This window comes from Nelumbo lutea, chromosome 1 (assembly GCF_056320005.1).
Source record: "Nelumbo lutea isolate HS-2025 chromosome 1, American lotus-T2T, whole genome shotgun sequence".
Classification (NCBI taxonomy): domain Eukaryota; kingdom Viridiplantae; phylum Streptophyta; class Magnoliopsida; order Proteales; family Nelumbonaceae; genus Nelumbo; species Nelumbo lutea.
Genome location: NC_142684.1, coordinates 151,476,853 through 151,493,614, shown reverse-complemented (window position 1 = coordinate 151,493,614; position 16,762 = coordinate 151,476,853). Strand labels below are relative to the sequence as shown.

General features: G+C 37.9%; 1 protein-coding gene across 3 annotated transcripts; it reads right to left on the bottom strand.

The window, feature by feature from the left end:
- Nucleotides 1–708: 708 nt before the first annotated feature.
- On the bottom strand, nucleotides 709–6,937 carry LOC148878385 (uclacyanin 1-like). Of its 3 annotated transcripts, none has more exons than XM_088953990.1 (3): nucleotides 6,042–6,937; nucleotides 1,969–2,411; nucleotides 709–1,279 (listed from the first exon to the last, which is right to left on the bottom strand). In XM_088953990.1, exons 2-3 carry the CDS (start codon nucleotides 2,153–2,155, stop codon nucleotides 906–908), a joined length of 561 nt encoding a protein of 186 aa, XP_088810116.1. In that variant the 5' UTR covers nucleotides 2,156–2,411; nucleotides 6,042–6,937; the 3' UTR covers nucleotides 709–905. The 3 variants fall into 3 exon arrangements, with proteins under 3 accessions (XP_088810116.1, XP_088810123.1, XP_088810108.1); XM_088953997.1 differs by having other exon boundaries at nucleotides 1,969–2,351; nucleotides 6,042–6,910; XM_088953982.1 differs by having other exon boundaries at nucleotides 1,942–2,351; nucleotides 6,042–6,416.
- Nucleotides 6,938–16,762: the final 9,825 nt, after the last annotated feature.

Genomic DNA, 16,762 nt, shown 5'->3' with positions numbered 1-16,762 from the left:
GAACATCTCTCTTGTATTTATTATTCATGGAAAATGTTTCCAATATACGGTGAGATGTGGATGTGAGGTTGGTGTGAGGAGCGCTCAGTGAGAGCAAATCTCAATTCACTAAGTATTGCATTTGAAAGATCAGATTCAGCCCCTTAACTCAAGTAAAGTACCTATATTTAATTTACCCTAGATATTACATAACAGAAAGACCGCTAGCTTGTAGCTTTGGAGCTTTCTCACGAAAAGTTAGGCCAGACAGTCTAGTTTGTAGCTTTCGTGGCACACAAAAGAGATTTTTGGATCTCTAGATCTGGATGGATGATAGCACAGGGTTAGCTCTAGCAACCACTCCAATTAATTGTTGGTTGTTGCCTTGTTGTTGGTACCATCCCCCCACCCCCCACCTCTCTCTCTCTCTCTTCTCTATGGGCATTGTTGGTGCTTGGAAGTTGGTACCATTCTCGTAGGTTGTGGGTCTTGGGAAGAAGACAAGTTCAGGATTGTGTTCGAAAACTCTGTCCCAGGCTTCGGTTCCATCACACGTTTTCTGTAGGATGGGGCAGAAAACCTGTGAAGGTCTTGGGGGTTTGGATTGTCCATGCAGCCGCTCGGTTGCTGGCTTTTCTTGTATTTTCCGAAATGTTCAATAATGCAAGCTCTCTCTAGTGAATTGTGATGAGACTTATATGAAAATGAATGCATAGATGATGATGATGATAAGATGAAGAAGAGTCTGATAAAACCTAACATCCAAGGAAAATTAAATACAGCCAGCATCCCAAGCATTGACGAGGCATTTAATGATTAGAGATGCATTACACACACAAAAATATATTTAAGCTGAAGAAGTTCAGAAGAAACTTGCTAGTATAGGTTTTCAATGCAACACTACCCCGATTAGAATTCAGAATTAGTTAGTTGTATAAACCCAAGAAGAAGAAAGGCAAGACGAACCCAACCCACAAAGCAGAGGGAGCTCCTCGTGGTAGATATATGGAAGCAGCAGCAGATGGGGTGGGTCCAGTGGCCTCGACAACTGTGGAGATGATCATGGGCTGCTGCTGGTTCTCTGTGTTTTGCTGGGGCAGAACCTCCACATTTAACTTGAGACCCTGCTTGCAGTTCTCGGGCTTTCCGCTGGTGAAGTAGCGGGTGCCTTCTACGTCGAGGCTGACGCTGTCTAACCCATTGGTGTACATTCTGATGGGATTACTCACGTCGCACGATTCCAACTCCTCTTTGCTTCTCAACTCCACAATGCTTTCCTGCGCGATTGAATACGCAAACCCTGCCACAGACACACACCAATACCAATATCACTTCTTAATAAACGCTGCTTAAGCTTAATTGCTTAAAAAGGAAGGGTTCATTAAGAAAAATTCCCAGTCCTCTTGACAGCCCAGGCTGTTGAGCCTGGGCAGTCAAAGAGTTTTCTCGAAGGAGATGCCTCGGTTCTGGTCTCTTCTTTAGGCCGGTCCATTTACATCACCGTACACGTGGCAAAACGCATATGGCATCAACAACGTGATAACGGGAAACGACAATAACGTTGTCTGGACTCTGGAGCTCTGGCCAGTTTGCCAGTTTCCGTTCCCTTCATCACAGTTCCTGACCGAACTGATGGTTTTTCCGGGTGGCGCAGAAAAAGGAATGATACACATACACCCAGGAGGCCAGAAAGACAAAAAATTATCCAATGGAGCAGATTTTGTGCGTTATTAATTGGTTGTTCTACAATCAATGAAATCTGAATTACTTTTGTTTCCCAAAGGAATAAGATTTCGAAGAACCTTCTTATTTGTTAAAGCTTAGAACTGAAACACTATATGTAGATTATAAAGAAGATAAAAGAAATCGATTGAAATGAAAATGCGGAAGGATTGGTAAAGTGAACCAAAAATAAAGGCTGCCCACGTGTTTAATATGAAATGGAAGAAAGTAGAACCTTACTCCGACTGAGAGGGATTGAGAACTCACAGAGATTATCGCCGACCCTGAAAATCCTACCGGACGACCAAGCTCCGATATCGGAAGATGAATCCCACCCACGATCGTCTCCAACCACATGGTGAACTTGGGCTACTACCCATCTCCCTCCAGCGCTCACAGAAATTAAGACCAGAAGAAGCATCAACATAAGGGAACCCCGCACAGGCACAGCCATCGGAGAAAAGAGGTTGGGCCTTCTCTGTAATCTTCAAGAGAAAGGGGAGTAGTTGAAGTGTTGTTTAAGTAAGGCGAGGCGAGCCTCTTCTACAGTGTCTTCATTCTTTGAATGCTCCCTTTTCAAGTTTTTTTTTTAACACAACTCCACTTTCCTTGCTTTTTGGTAGCCAAGAGTAGAGGACTGGTAGGTTTCTCTGCAGGAGCATGTAGTTTTCCCTCGTTTATTTATAAAATAAATGAGCTCGGATCGATTGCTGTTAGCCAATAAAAACGCCCCACATCAGTCATCAACGTTGTGGCCTTGTGGGGCAAACATACATTTTGCAAATTAATTTGCTACGACCGTATCGTAACGCTGCGCTTAAATCAAAAGTTGAAAACTTTTGATGGGTTTTCATGGCCCCACCTTGAATTAGATGAGGTTATTTTTTTGGGTGGTCCACTGCAATTAAAGATTTTGCTTGCGTTAGGTTGGAGACCTGATCGGCTCCTCACATCAGGCGCCTCACACGCACATCCACATTTTCCGCACTTATTAATTATTATTTACGGGAAATGTTCTCGATGCACTGTCCATGTGCATGTGAGAGCCATTTTGTGAGGAGCAGATCCTGTCTCGTTAAATTAGTGTAGATTCTATCTTTTTTTCTGTGACGTGGGACATTATTATTGGTTAAACAAACTTTTAAATAATATAGGGAAGGGGAGTGGGGGAAGAATCATTTTGATGTTGTACAATTTCAAAGATAGAGATGATGAAATGGTGTGGAGGTCAGTTCTAATGTTATGTTGTTAGTTAAAGATATATATATTAAAGGAAGTTGTTTAGGCTACAGTAATATAGCTTTTTTTTTTCTGAAAAATTGTTGTTAAAGCCTACAACCCACTATTACTATTTAGATAAATGGCTCTCTCAATTTCTAAAAAGTTAGAGATGTGGCATTTTTTTAGAAATTCCTGTTAAAACTCATTGCCCACTATCAGTCTACAAGCCCCCACCATTCAGACATGTGGCCTTTTCATTTTTCTAGAAAGCTAGACACGTTGCATTTTCTAATAAATTGATGTTAAAGCTCATAGCCCACTATCATCATTCAGACATGTGTCATTCTATTAATTCAATAAACAAGATTCAAAAAGTGGATTTGTTTCACTCCTAAATATTCTCAATGGACAACTATTCATTAGCTTAACACATGTTTATCCATAGTCTATTAAATACAAATGGTGGGACCCATTAAAAGATTACCATAAACCCACATTTGTTTTTAAATAAATTTTTTTTCAAAAAGAAAGCATTTTATTAATTACAAACTTGATTTAACTTATAGGGAGCAACCTAATTTAACCTTTAAAAATAAATAGTAAATACCAAATAAAGTGGGCTATTGTTTACCAATAAGATCTTATGTAATATCTTATATCAAATTAAAAAAAAAAACATAAATTAATAATGGGTTTCAAATAAAATAGGTCAGAATAGATTGTCAACTTCAAAGATGTAAAACCCATATTAGTTTTTTTTAATTTAATTTTTGATAACTAAATAGTAAACTTCAAACTAAACTATACACACATTTAGTTACCCTGTACTTAGCACGGGGGTCATTCTCTAGTGATCAATTAAAGAAGCTCTATATGGGTTATAGGTTGGGAGTTCGGATCTATTCTCACTGTGCCTCACACTGACCTCACAATATGTCTTGGCTTTATATTGGGAATATCTCTCGTATTTATATTTATTATTCATGAAAATATAATCATGACACGGGGTGGGATGTGGATGCAAGATTGATATGAAGCGTGCTCTGTGAGGAATAGATCCCAATTCATGGGTTGAGGGTGGGCAACCCCTGTTATGACTTATGACCTGCAATCCCAATTCATGGGTTGGGGGATGGGCTATCCATATTTCCACTAGTGGGTGGATGTGATAACTAACAATAGAGATAAGATATATGATTAATTCTGGGAGATCAGCTTTATAACGTGGTACCTATGGACAATAGGAGTGAAATTTTTTTTAATAGTAAGCTAGGTGTGTGCAGAGAGTGTTAGTAAGGTTGTCTTTGGTTGCAATGCAAATAAATTTGCACTGATACAAAATCATAGCAGTGCAAATGATTTGAGTGTAAATTCTGATATATTTTTATTTTAATTTTAGCTTATTTTGTTTGATTACAGTACAAATAAAAATAAAGTAAATTAGGAGATAACGTAGAATAAAGTAAAATCCAAAATAAAATTAAACACTAATTTGCATTTTTTTATATTTGCACTCTTATCCATTTGTACTAGTACAAATAAAATTGCACTGCAACCAAACACGACCTAAAGCTTTGCAGAGTGAGTCTTCAAGATTATTTGGAAGCTCAGAAGAGCCTTGGGCGTATGATTAAAGAAGGAAATTGTTTAAATTAAATGGGTTTTGCACGCTTCACACCAACTTAACAGAATGTTAAAGATGTGCATTAGAAGTATCGCATGAATAACAATATACAAATAGAGGAGACATTTTCGATGTACATGAGATTGGAACACATTATGTGAGATCAAATCTGATATTTGGGTATATAGTCAAAAACTTCAAAGGAGAGTTTATTAGAATAGCCAGGGAATCAATAGGAGTTTCCCTGGCTAGAGGCCCATAAAAATGGGCCTACAGTACTTTTAACAGGGAATTAACACAGCATATTTTTACTTTACAAATCACAATGAAACCCAATAATAATAATAATAATAATAATAATAATAATAATAATAATAATAATAATAATAATAATAATAAAAGACCATGTCGCAGGGGAATTATATTTTGCTATTGGGGCTGTGCACTTGTCCCATCATCAATAGGGTTGAAGTGATCACGTTTAATTCTTTCCTGCAGCTGCCTAAGCTCAATATATAGAAGTTTCTTGGTCATGTCTTTCTATACTCAACCTCTCCCTCCAGGAAAAATAATTCTCAACTCAAGATTTTTTAGTACAATTTCAACTTTTTCAATACCCTCTAATCAAGAGGTGGTTGTTGCTATTTGGAAACCTCTCTTGTCCCACCCAGCGAATAGAGTGCCACCCATTTTGGGATTTCCACATTTCCACGACTCGTTTGTTTGCAGTACAGTTTCATTTGTATTGGAGTAAAAATATGAATGTGTAGATGTGTTGAGAGCAAATTCTGGTTTAGTTTCTATTCTAGGTTTTATTTTATTTTTTGTTTTTTTCATTTGCATTACAAATGAAAAAGTAAAACCTGCAGTTAAATAAAAGTAACACCTACAGCAAAAGTGAATCACAAAACCATTGGGGATCTAATTTTAAAGTAGACAATTTTTTTTGTGATATTTCTGTTTCTGTGGGTCAGATTGAAATGTTGAGCTAAACATTTCACTCTAACTTAATTTGGTTGATTTATTTCATCTTATCAAATTTTTAAATGAAATTTAATAATTTATTTATAAATTTTAATCACAGCGTGAATCTCATATACCTTTGTGTTCACTGATACACTTTAAATCAAAGCCCAATAGAGTGTTAACGCAGATGGAATTTGGATAATATGGATATATCAAATAGATATCTACTATTAAAATCTATGCCGGAAAAACATTACACTGAAATAGGTTTGACCAATCAAAGCCCCCTCTGAATTTAATTTGATGAATATCCATTTGGTTGGTTAGCACTTTTTTTATTCCAGGTGATTAGTTATAATTTTTTTCCGGTTTTATGTTTTTCTGGCATCAAGGTCGAACTCTTAAAAATATGAGCTAGTGTTCTGTAAACTCATGGGTGCACTGGACGAGTGCACCTTCGAATGAGAAGCGAACACGCCATCTCATCTGTGTTAACTGCAAATTAATGGAAATTTTCTCTGTTACTAACCGTTTCACTGGTTGAACTGGCCATTTTTTACTCTCCTTTCAATTTTTGGCTCTCCTCCATCGAACCCAAGCATCCATCGGCGACTCACTGCACACCGGATCGTGAACGCATAAACCACCAGCAGTGGGAGAGTGTCCGGTGGACCCGTCTACCACAGAGAAGAGGATTATTGATCTGCAACAGAAGCTCTTCTGGCAGAGACAAGAAGTGAAGTATCTCAAGGATCTCTCTGGAGACGAAGCTTTGATACAGTCACGATATTGCTTGTAAGGTTGATCTTCATTGTTCTAGCAAGAATCAAGAATTGGACAAGGATGTCTACCAACCAAACAGTTCTTCCTTGTCTCGAAGCCTCTCTGTGTATGCTGCCATCCCACCCCTCCGAGAACCCAACTTGTAAATTTGTCTCGGGCCATTGATAAAGACATCCAACCGTGATGAGAAGGAAAACCAAGACCTCTGTCATGGATTCTTTGAAGCAAACACCAAGATTTTAAAACCACCGCCGAGAGTGTAGCCACAATCTTTAAGGATATTAAAATACTAATCCAGCCCAATAATAGCTGGAGACCGCCGGTGTGAGCTGCGGTTCAGGTTTATTCACCTTCGTTCGACTAAAGACTAACCACCGGTGTGAGCTGAGTTTTGGTTCACTCACCTTCGATCTGTTGAAAAACAAAAACCAGAAAGACCATTATGTTTGTAGGAAGAAGAAGAAGAGGAACATACCGCCGGACACTCTCGCCAGCGGTGGCTTCCGAGTGGACGGCGCTGGTGTGGATTGAGCTCGCCGGTGCGTGGGGTAGGGTTCGATGGAGGGGAAACAGAAAATGGGAGGGAGGGTTAGAACTGAGATATTCTTTTAGCTCATTTTGTGTCCGGTTCTACCGGTCACTTCAATTAACAGCCATGTGAAGTGTTAATGTTAGCTTCTTTTCGCCCAACTGACGTGGTCGACTCTCATTCGAGGGTGCAATCGTCCAGTGCATCCACGGGACCACAGAACGTGGACTCTAAAAATATTATAGTTTAAAATTTAGGTGGCCTTTGATTGCATTAAAGATTTCTCAATATGAAAGTGTTGATTTTCTGAGGCCACCTTTGTTTGGTGTTGCTTTCGTATCTGAAATTTTTAAATTCAGGCCTAGGGCTGTTCGTAAGAAGGCCCAACCCGATCAACCCGGACCGACCCAACCTGAGTTGGCTGGGTTTTCATCAGCACAGGTCGGTTTCGGGTTGTGCAAATTCTTAAATCGATGATTTGGGTCGGTTTTGGTTTTCACACAAGAAAATCGAAATTGACCCGAACCAAACCGACTTATTTCCTAGTTCAAACATGAAGTTCCAAAGCCCATTAGGCCACTTAGTTTTTAAATGGTTGCAAGAAACTTTGGATTAGTGAATAGTGATTAATGAACAACTTTTGTGATTAACTTTTCACTTAAACTTTATCATAGGAGATGGCTGAAATGATGTTCAATTTATGACTGTTTTTAAAATTAGCAAGATTTTATCATAGGGATGAACTTAGAGCCGAAACCGACCCAACCCGATTCAAACCGACCAGGTCGGTTTTGTTTAACATTGGGTTGGTTTCGGTTTCTATGTCAGGTAACCCGACCAGGTCAGGTCGGTTGGAAAAACCGCAATAAACCAACCGAACCCGACCCGTGAACAGCCCTACTCAGGCCTGTCACTTAACGCGTTTAGATGTGTTTCAAAAGTGGCCAAAAGTTAAAACTACCCCTCCCCATTCGACCTCTCTTCCTCGTCTTCATACATCTCTCTCTGCCTTGTCTTTCGCTACCACCGCTGCAACTTGCAGCAGCGGTTCTCTCTCTCTCTCTCTTTCTCTCTGTCTCTCTCTGTCTCTCTCTTTCCCCCTTGTCTTCCCACCACCGCCATTGTCACTAGCGGTGGTTCGGTGAGTAATAATAATATTTTTATTAATTATTAATTATAAATTATAAATTATAAATTTAATTTTTATTAAATTTACTTGTATTATTTTTTAATTGTTAAATATTTTTATTAACTAGTAATTTTTAATTATTTCATTAATTTTTAAAAAATTATTTTAATTTTTATTTGTGTAAATTAGTAATTATTTGTTAGTTTAATATTTTTTATAGTCATTAATTATTTTTTTTATGTTAATTGTTTAATTTCTTAATTAATAATTAATAATTTTTTTATTTGTGTTGTTTCAATATTATTTTGAGGTTGAAAATTATTTTTTATGAGATAATGCAAATTGAACTCAATATTTTCAAATAGTATGTTCTAGGGGTAAAATAGTAAATCAGTAAATTTCAGATAGTAAAGGGTTGATCCAATATAAACAAACTTATGGATTCAGAACCTCTAAAAAGTAAAAAAACACATATGCTTCTTTTCAGATTTCAGACAAATATATATTTTTAACTTTAGTGTTTATGCAGTAAATTAAATGAAAAAATATATTTTTTTCAGATTTCAGATTTATCAAATGCCACATTAGTGTTTATGCAGTAAATTAAATATACTTTTTTTAAATATTCTGTCGTAAACCAGACTTTAAATTATCTATTTTTACATATCACACAATGTTCTCATCATTAAAAGACTTTAATGTTAAAAATGTTATTATGACATGTCGCCTTCTCTTTTTTCCAAAGCTTAACCAGGCATGACAGATTGCTTATGTTCATGTTTAATTTGCAGAAATTTACATAGAATGTACTATAAATTTTACCTAAAAAGAACTATTTTCATTTTTAGTCTCGGACTCATGTTGGGTCGGACTTCCCAAATTTCAATTTATGCCCAAGTCTGCGCCATCCAAAATAACAGAATCAGATGGGCCTGGACCATTTTGCGCGGGTAGAGAAAGTGAGTAGGAAATTTGGATTTTTCTATTTCAATTTTACATTGAGTTTAATCTGGGAGCTTTCCATTACCATTCTAGGAACAAGAGGTAGGTGAAGATTTCTAACATTTGAATTTACCCAAAATACCGAGCCAATCAAGAGTCAGCACGTCCACTCTGTACACATGGATACATTAAATATCATTTATTTGAATTTCAGACAAGGACGATCAACATTAACAATTCTGGAGTCATGAGTTTTCTTCAATTCCGTTAAAAAAACAAATTACTTTCTCTCAGGCAATGGGGACCAGTAGGATATAGATAGGGCTTGCAAGTGGAGGGCAATCAACTTGAAGTTTTAGTCAGGGTCATGGACCTGAGACTGGATCTGCTCCTCACACAAGGCGCCTCATATTGATCTCACACACATCCTATCATATATTGAAAACATCTCTCGTATTTGTAAGTTATTATTTATGGGAGATGTTCTCAATGCATGAGAGATGTGTTTGTGAGGTGCTTCTGTGTGAGGAGTATATTCCATTCGGATGGGCTGACCATTCAACCATAGGAAAACCTCTAACTTCACAGTATGTTTTAGCCATGTATATGGAATATCTCTGTAATTGTAAATTTTTATTCTTGGGAGATGTTTCCAATCTACGGCTGAGACATGCTATGAGGTAAGTGTGAGGTGCGTTCTGTAAGGAGCAGATTGGAACTCACCTTTAATACCATTTTGTCCATCAAGAGAATTGCTTGAATTAGAAAATTCATTTCACACACGGACTTGACACATGAGTTTGACACCACCTTACCTAGTAGCTTAAGCATTAACTAAGATGGTGTTTGACAACATGATTGGTTATGTTTTTGAAAACAACACCAAGCAAAATATATTGCTTTTGTTGATTTGGTAGTTGCTTTTGTTTTCAAAAGCATAACCAACCATGTTGTGGAACACCCTATAAGTTCTCTACCAATTCTTATATATTCTTTAAGTTCTTTAGATCTCTTATGTCTTTCTAACATGAGACTCATTAGTAGGCCTGCAAGTTGGGTCGGGTTGAGGCCAGGCAAAGCCAAATCCTAAGTTCTAACCCCTAACCCTAATCTTAACTATATTCCTTCAACCCTAACCCAACTTAGCCCAATCCGAAGTCAACTTTGGCTTGAATCCAACCTAATTTTCTTCACATCCCTTAAAATCTCATAGAACTTCCCAATCTTAAATCTTAACTCACCTTTCACTACATATATTAATCCTATGTTTTATTAGTATTTGTTTGTTGAAGTTTTTATTGATTCCTTTAGTACAAAATTAAAAAAAAAAAGTGTTTGAAATTACTACAGTTTATTATGAATTATGACTTAAAGTAGATCTTTTTATGGGTAGCAAGGATATGAGAGGAGATGAAGAATAAAATCTATATTATTATTATAAGTGTGAATGATACTATGAAACTTTTGTTTGACTAAAATCTCTCTCTCTCTCTCTCTCTCTCTCTCTCTCTCTTTTTTCTCTTTAATCTGGTTCCTCTCTAATTGTAAGGACAAAATTTAATTTCAACAACCACTTTTTTCCTCATTCAAATTTCTCTCATTAAGTCTTACATTTAAAGTATTAATTCCCATTAACATTCATTGAATCCTATTCTTGACAAAAATACCCCTTTTTCGAATTTGACCATTCTCTAATTGTAAGGGAACAAATTGTAATTTGAACTATTACATTTCTACTAATTTAATTCCCTCATTAAGTCTTATATTTAGGGTATTAACTTTCATTCTTTCATTGGATTCTATATTAATTAGCCATATTAAAAATCAATAATTGTTTTTATTGATAATAGAAATAAAATACAAATTTAAAACCAAATAAAAATGAATTTATTTTCTTTGATGGCAAGTTAGCAATTCAACCTTTGGGGCCAAATGTGTCAACCCTAAAGTGTCCTAATTAAATAATAATAATAAAATAAAATATCTTAAAATACATAAAAGTATAAAAATAAAAAGTTTGTAAAAAAACATTTGGACACATTTCTAATATTGTATATTCATCATACTAAACAAAATTAAGACTCTAAAGATGGTTAATTTTTATAGACAGAAATATAAAAAAAAATTGTAAAAATTGAAAACATATTATTTACTATTATCATAAAAAAATGCCTTGCACAGGCACACGTACTAGTATTCAAAAAACATAAAATATGTTATTAAGGTTTTAGTCTTTCCGATTAGGATTAAGTGAAGTAATTTGGCATAGGTTTGCCTCAACCTGAACTCATACCCGATTAAAAAAAATAAAGAGAAAAACATAAGTTCCAAACCCAACTTGATCATATAGGGCCTAACCCGATACCAATCCGACCTGACCCATAACATTTCAATTGTAGTTTTTTAACATGTGTTGAAAACCTAAAAGCCATTAATTTAAGTTAGAAATTTGTTTTATAGATTCTAAGTGATACATTTTCCATTTAAAAAAAAGAAGAAAACCAAAATTAATATATAAAAAACGCTAAACTTTAAGGCTATGGAGTTAAAAGTAAAAAAAAAAAAAAAAGATACTTTGTATATATGCAGGGGCATTATAACCCAATGGGGCGGACCAGTCAAAACCCAAACCTGAACCAAACCCGACTTGGATCAAAGAATCAAAACCCTAAAGTTGAATATGGCCGGATCCAACCCTATAGGGTTGGGTCAATCCGGTTTTATCGTTTAACCCGACCCATTGACATCTCTAGGACTCATAATCATATGCGCATACCAACAATTAAAAATGTTTTTGGTATAGGCAGCCGAGGCTTTTTTTTTTTTTTCAATTTTTCTTTCATTTGATTCCACTAGATTTTCCTTTTACAAGTTGGCATCTGATTATAGACCCAGTTATAGGTCTCCTCGTCTTAACATGCATAGGTAGTAAACTATTGGGTTCTCGAATCAGATGTATGGATATTGCATCAGTAGGTACTATACCAACCAACCCATTTTACATAAACTTAGTAACATGGATCAAAGTCAAATTGTTGCTATTTCTTCCAAATCTAAACATATGAAACATATAACCTTTGTTCCCTGTGAATTTCGGGCAGCCTTTCCTACTTCCTTGCCTCAACAATATACCTTAATTGGGCTATGTTTTGGGGAGCCGGGAAGATGAAGTTTGGGCCTAGGCCTGCTACACTCCCAATATCTTGAATATAATTAAGCATTTTATGGTTTCAACTTGGCCCAGTCTAGCCCAGCATTTGCATAGTGGTACTCGCCAAACAAAGACGAGAATGGAGTGCTAAGCTGCCAACATCATACTTCAATTAATATTTCTCCTGGATTTACAGTTCTTGGTTTTTAGGTTGGCTATTAGCTAATCCAAAAACAAAGAGTTGATTCAACGTTGATTCGTCCAATTTTTGATAATCAAGTTGGTTTCCAAGGAGAGTGAGAAATCAGAAATCTCTAGGCATCATTATATTAAATCAAATATGAGTGATATACTTGCTCGTCCAAGTGCACGTATCACTCAACTACTTTACTATAACTACTCTACCACCATAAGTTGCAAAATATTGTGGGCAAAGCTTTGAAAACAAGAGGTAAAAACTAGAGATTGGGAGGTCAAAAGGCAGATACCTCAGATGCTCATCTCTCCTTGGTTGGAGAGGTTTTTTTTTAATGTCTTTCTTTGTTATAAGGATGCAATTTGAGTGGATTGAGGTCATGTTTGATTTCACTTCTAAAAACGACCTGACACTAGCTTTTTTTTTCCAGCACTTCTTGGAGAAGTGCTTTTTCAAAATGCATGAGACGATTCAGTCCCTAAATAATTTATTTAATACCCATTTTTTCCCTTGTGTGAGGATTTTCTTCCCTCTTCTCCTATTCGAATACAGCAAGCAGAGGGCAGAAACTCCAGTTGCATGTCCACTAGCGACAATCAATGATGTGAAAATACGACCGGCAGACCAGTCAGTTTTCCCCTTGTTTCTATTTTTTGCTTATTTCATTCGATTTGAAGCATTTTTCTTGAGTTTTTTAATGCCTAAAAATGCACTCTTCTCTCTATTCGCAGATCTGTGATTGGGCAAGTTTAGCGGCGACACCCAACCGTCCAACCGCCAGCAAATGAAGGTGAGTTCGCCCAAACTCTTCCCCTCCATGTTAGATGTTATTTTCTTGTTTTTTGGGTGAATATTTGTCTGGATTCGTTTTTTCAGATTTTTCAAGTGAGGAGATTTGTTATTTTCTTGCATTGTTTATGTGATGATTCTTATGCATGAGTTTTTTTTTTTTTATGTGTGTTTTGTTAAAAATGATGCAAAACATATGCTGAAATATATGGGCTACAGATTTTTTTCTTGATTTTTTGTATTAGTTAAATGTTTATATTTTTCTTGATTTGTGATTGCATTTTTCTTTATTTTTTATAAGTATAGTTATTATTATTATTATTATTATTAATTGGGTCCACATGGCGCTCCATGTGTGGGCCCACGTGGGCTCTCAAGTGTCATGATGTGGTGATTTTTCATTGAAATGTATAGTATAATATATGAAAAACATCGTTTATATGTATGAGTAAAGTGAGGGCTACAATTGCTATTTGTGTCAATATAAACACTTGTGGGGAAAGTAGCTCACCAAACATCACCACCCCAATAAGTGGTTAGAAAACATAATAAGTGATTTGGCAAGTGGGTCACCAAACAGCCTTAAGTGATTGTTAAAATAAGCACTTCTAAAAACTACTTGTGCAACAAATACTTTTAAAAACCACTTAATCACAAAATATAACCTGAATTGGGTTGAGGGTCGTTGGGTCAACCCAATTTGGCCCAACCTTAAGACTTAGGCTTTGGACTTGGTTCTGGCCTAGCCCAAGGTCAAGCCCAAGTTTGCCTACCCAAGCTACACACAATACAGCTTGGGCCAGCCTCAGGCTCAGTTGAGTTTGGGGAGGCTTGGTTGGGCTTGGTTGGGTTTGGTTGGGCAAGCCCAATCGAAGCCCACACGTAAGTTTGTTATAGAATGTCAGATAACCTCAAGTTGGGTTGGACCGAGACCCAAGCCCAACCCTCGTTTTAGATGAGACCCAGGCCTAGGCCCAGTCCAGAGACTAACCCTTGCAAAAGCTCTTTTATTATTGTTATTTTTTTTTTCTGGTGAGGCTCCATTTAGGAAGATTGCAAATACAAATACAACAGCTTGTATTTTGTATATATTTGCACTGTACATATTTATATTTATATAATTTGAATTGAGAAATGCAAAAACTCGAATTGGATCGGGCCAGGCATGCCCAAAATGCAATCCACTTTTTGCTTCCAAAAGTTTAGAAAGGAAATTCAGATTCTTACGATAAGAATTGTGCTTTTTGACTAGCGCTGCCAGGCTAGCAAAACTTTCTTAAAAACTTTGTGCTTTACTCCAACAGCTTGTGAGCAGAAGTGATCAGTGGCATTTACTTGGCTCAAAAGAACTTTTTTGAACTCAAACCTAATCTCGAGGTTTGAAGAATTGATCGGCGAGGAGGGAAATCATGTTGAGAGGAGCTTGTTGGGCGATGAATATATAACATGTAGCGAGGATATTCACATTTGGCTGTCAAAAGTTTGATGGCTTCAGGGTAATGGGCCTTCGCAAATTCCTGAGAGCTGAGATCAGGTTGGCTTTCCATGGATTGGGATGATAGAGTAGTGATTGAATACTTACAATTTGGAGCACCCACCAGAAATAAGAAAAAAGAAAAATTATTCTTGGAGACGTTGATGTAATGCACTGGCTATTTGATTGCAATACGCAAAGTGTCCACTCCACATACGGTTTGGGAAGACTCTTGTGTCTTGATATTAATTAAGACCGTTTGGGTATGTGGAACCAACAGACTAATATTTAGATCTTGGACGGAAGTGTAGTAGAGAAACAAAGAAGCGAAAGATGATTTGTATGCATGAGTTATAAACTCTTATATCACAATCATAGAAGAATATTAGGATTTCTTCAAAGATCATTATTTAAATGAAATTAATTGAATAAATCCACTCTTGTGATGTGATTAGTGATGAGGGCCGATTTGGCCCTTTAATTACATTATAACACCTGTCACCTTAGAACAACTAGGTGATACCCGATATCACTTTGGCAATAATTTGTTTTTGCTAAATTGATGGTCTCCCACTAAGCGTAGCCTGGCACAGGCGCGACTTGGTGGCCTGGCCCTAGTGCGACCTGGCCCTGGCACGAGCTGGTGGCCTGGCCCAGTCGCAACTTGGCAGCTCGGCCCAGGCACCGACCTAGCGACCTAACACAGGTGCCAGCCTGACAACCCTGAGGAGCTCACCACCGTACCCCGCATTTTACAAGATTATGACTTGTAACTGCTATATTAGCTCACCCACTCCCCGAGTCAGGTGGAAATGGGCAATCTTACCAGTTGGTGGCTTTATCCCCACCTAGCACGAAAGCAGGTCCCTTCACAGCGGGAATCCAGGAAATGCTCCACCTATCCCACGAGGACTCTAGTATATAAAGACCTCACCCCTAGGGGCGAAAGGATGATGGGTAATCTCTGCTCTCTAGCTCTCTCATTCTCTAATATCATTCTCAACTCTCCACTAAGTGTTAACTTAGGCATCAGAGTGACCTTGTCGGGTTAGCCACCCTGGGTCCTCTAACATTTGGTTCCTTGCAGGCCTCTAAAAGAGCAACAAAGCTCATCAAAGTAGCTCACCACCAGGCAGCTCATCAAGGTAGCTCACCACCAGGCAGCTCATCAAGGTAACTCACCACCAGATAGCTCATCAAGGTAGCTCACCTCCAAGAAGCTCATCAAGGTAGTTCACCACCAGACAGCTCGGCACCAGGTGGTTCGCCACTAGGTAGCTTGCCACCAGGCAGCTCACCACCAAGGAGCTCCACTTTAGCCTTTGAGTAACAGGCCACTTGGGAGCAGACGAGATGACGAGGTACTCAGCCAAAAATTTGACACATCACGAAAAAATGATACGTGACCAGGCATCGGAGTAACCTCACTAGGTTAGCCACCCCGGGTCCTCTGACGTTTGGTTCCTTCCAAGTCTCTAAAAGAGCAACAAAGCTCATCAAGGTAATTCACCACGAAGCAGCTCATCAAGGTAGCTCACCACTAGGCAACTCATCAAGGTAGCTCACCATCAGGCAGCTCACCTCCAAGCAACTCATCAAGGTAGTTCACCACCAAGCAGCTCACCTCCAAGCAGCTCATCAAGGTAGTTCACCACCAGGCAGTTCGCCACTAGATAGCTCACCACCAAGCAATCGGCACCAGGCAGTTTGCTATTAGGTAGCTCGCCACTAAGCAACTCCCCAACAAGGAGCTCCACTTCAGCCCCTGAGTCACAGACCACTTGGGAGTGGATAAGATAACGAAGTACTCAGCCAAAAAATTAGCAGATCACGAAAAAATGATACGTGACCGAGAATGGCCACATCAATTAGTGTGAGAGAGAGAGAGGACGACGATTTCGAGAAAAAGCTTCGCCAAGCGCCCAAGCCCTTGTTGTTAGAATGTCAAGAAGAATGGGAACTGAGCAATTTTGATTTTTTAGTGCCGCCAGATGTAGACTGGACCAACTAAGGTTAATATTGATCGATGGCGGATGTATGCATCACAGTATAAAGCAGCTATGTAGTGGTAATAAGAGACAGGTGTGGATCTTTCGTTGCAGTAAACTATGGACCGTGCTTGGCTCAATCTACAGAGCAGCGAGCCGGGGCAGGCAGAACAGAAGTACATGCCTTGATAGGAGTGCCAGCTGCTGTTGGTTAGAAAGGATATATCGGATTTGACAAAGCAGTAGTGAAGAGTAATCGCCACCCAGAT